Genomic DNA, 2,080 nt, shown 5'->3' on the forward strand with positions numbered 1-2,080 from the left:
AAAAAAAAAAAAAAAGGTCAAGACTGGCAAAGCTCTGAAGCTGTCCTGCACGGCAGAGCTTAGCAGTGCACGGCAGAGCTCCCTGCCACTGTGGAAATGCTCTGGTTCCGCACTGCCCAGGGCTGTGGTTACCAGTCATAGGCAGCCAAGAGGAGCTCTACATTTTGTATTCCTCATTCCTGGGAGAGGCTGTGAGTTGTGAGGCAGCTGCAGACAACAGTCCATAGACCTCGTTAGCAGATGCCTACCTCTAGATGAGAAGGCAAGAGGACTGACTATTGGGTAGAAGGCTTTTCTACTTTGGGAGTTCAAGTCTTAGTTCCACGACATGATAAAGTACTATACTTGGCGCCTGCAGGATGACCTCCTGAATGGCAACGTCCAGAGAGGCTCTGATGTGGGGCACTGGCCCCCTGACAGGGCTACTGGAGCATGGCAGGTTATCCCAGTTAACACGTGTGACCCTTGTGCAGCGTATCTGCTAGTATCATTTTTGCTTTCTCTGCTGTAGATAAATAAACCATTTCTTATTAAAGCTACAATTCAGTAAAGATACTTGCCAGCCGGGGAACAGTAAGTATCGAGAACGCAGCATCTGAGGACTCGAGAAACTATTTTCTGAGAGAATCAGCTCAATGTCTTCATTCCTTTAAGAACACAGAGAAGACACGGGTTACTCGGGATTGTGTCTGTGTTAACCTGTTTCTTCCCTGCACATGCATGCTTTCTTTCCTGACACAGGAGAATGGGCTGTACCACAGTTTACTTCTAAATACTTCAATACACATCCTCTTCTTGTAGGCAGAGGCAGGCAGATCTCTGTGAGTTTGAAGACAGCTTGGTTCCACATACATAGTGAGTTTCAGACCAGCTAGGCTGCATAGAGATCCTGTCTCACAACAAACAAAACAAAATGAAACAAAAACTACCAAAAACCAAAATAAAAAGGATACTTTCTCTTACAGGACTACAATAAACTATTATACCTGAGGAATTTAGTTCTATAATCAGCAGTAGCAAGTGTAAAGTTTCAGGCCCTTTCTCTAACTCACTGAATCAAAACAATTTTTATTTTTTGATACAAGGTCTCCTATAGCCCAGGCTGGCCTTGAACTCGCTAAGTAGCTGAGGATGGCCTGATCCGCCTGCCTCTCCTTTTTCAGGTGCTGAGACTGCAGTCATGAAGCACCAAGCCTGGTCTGTGTGGTGATGGGATCAGTACAAGGTGGTGGTGTCTTCACTAATTTACAGCAGAGAGGCACGTGACAGCAAATGCCCCATTACTGCTTTTGTGGTTTAATCATTTGGTCAACACAGTGCCTGCCAGAGCTTAAGAATGTAAAGGTGGGGGCTGGAGAGCTGGCTCAGAACACTTGTTATTCTTACAAGGACATGAATTTGATTCAAGGCTCTCCTGGTGGCTCACAACCATCCATAATTTTTGTTCCAGGGGATTTCACGCCCTTATCTGACCTTCCCAGGCACCAAGCAAGCATGTGGTACATACACAGAGTCACATCTCCAGTAGCCGTCTTATGTCTAGGGTGTTGCTTGCTGGGAAGCATGCCCCACTCTGCTCAGCCTTTTACACGGGTGCTGAGGGCTGACCTGAGGTCCTCATGCTTGTGTGGCAAGTGCTTTACTGATTGAGGCATTTCCCTGGATACTAGAACTGTTTTCTTTTAAATTTATTTTTTGTGGGTTCACACTTGAAGTTGACCTCTGTCTTCCATACCAAGGCCCACAGAGGTGAACATGCCAAATGCTGCTTAAGGTGTGTGCACACCTGTGGCCATGGTAGGAGTGTGGATGTTACAGAACAGCTGTGGGAGGCACTGCTCTCCTCTGTAATGCCAATTCCAGGGATCAAACGCAGACTGCTGCACTTGGTGGCAAGTGCTGTCACCTGCTAAGTCTTCTTGCCTGCTAAGGCTGGTTTTTGTTTTTTGTTTTTTGTTTTTTGATTTTTTTTTTTGTTTTGTTTTGTTTTTGAGACAGGGTTTCTCTGTATAGCCCTGGCTGTCCTGGAACTCACCTTGTAGACCAGGCTGGCCTCGAACTCAGAAATCTGCCTGCCTCT

General features: G+C 46.2%; 1 protein-coding gene across 3 annotated transcripts in view; it reads right to left on the minus strand.

Moving 5' to 3' along the window:
• Positions 1–2,080, minus strand: part of C2H20orf194 (chromosome 2 C20orf194 homolog) — a 133,143-nt gene that overhangs the window by 8,986 nt on the left and 122,077 nt on the right. For all 3 annotated transcript variants that reach the window (XM_021151883.1, XM_021151874.1, XM_029484467.1), the window contains one exon: positions 561–647. In XM_021151883.1, coding sequence (XP_021007542.1) covers positions 561–647 — 87 coding nt within the window. The remainder of the gene's footprint in view (positions 1–560; positions 648–2,080) is intronic.

The sequence above is a fragment of the Mus caroli genome, chromosome 2 (genome assembly GCF_900094665.2).
Source record: "Mus caroli chromosome 2, CAROLI_EIJ_v1.1, whole genome shotgun sequence".
Classification (NCBI taxonomy): domain Eukaryota; kingdom Metazoa; phylum Chordata; class Mammalia; order Rodentia; family Muridae; genus Mus; species Mus caroli.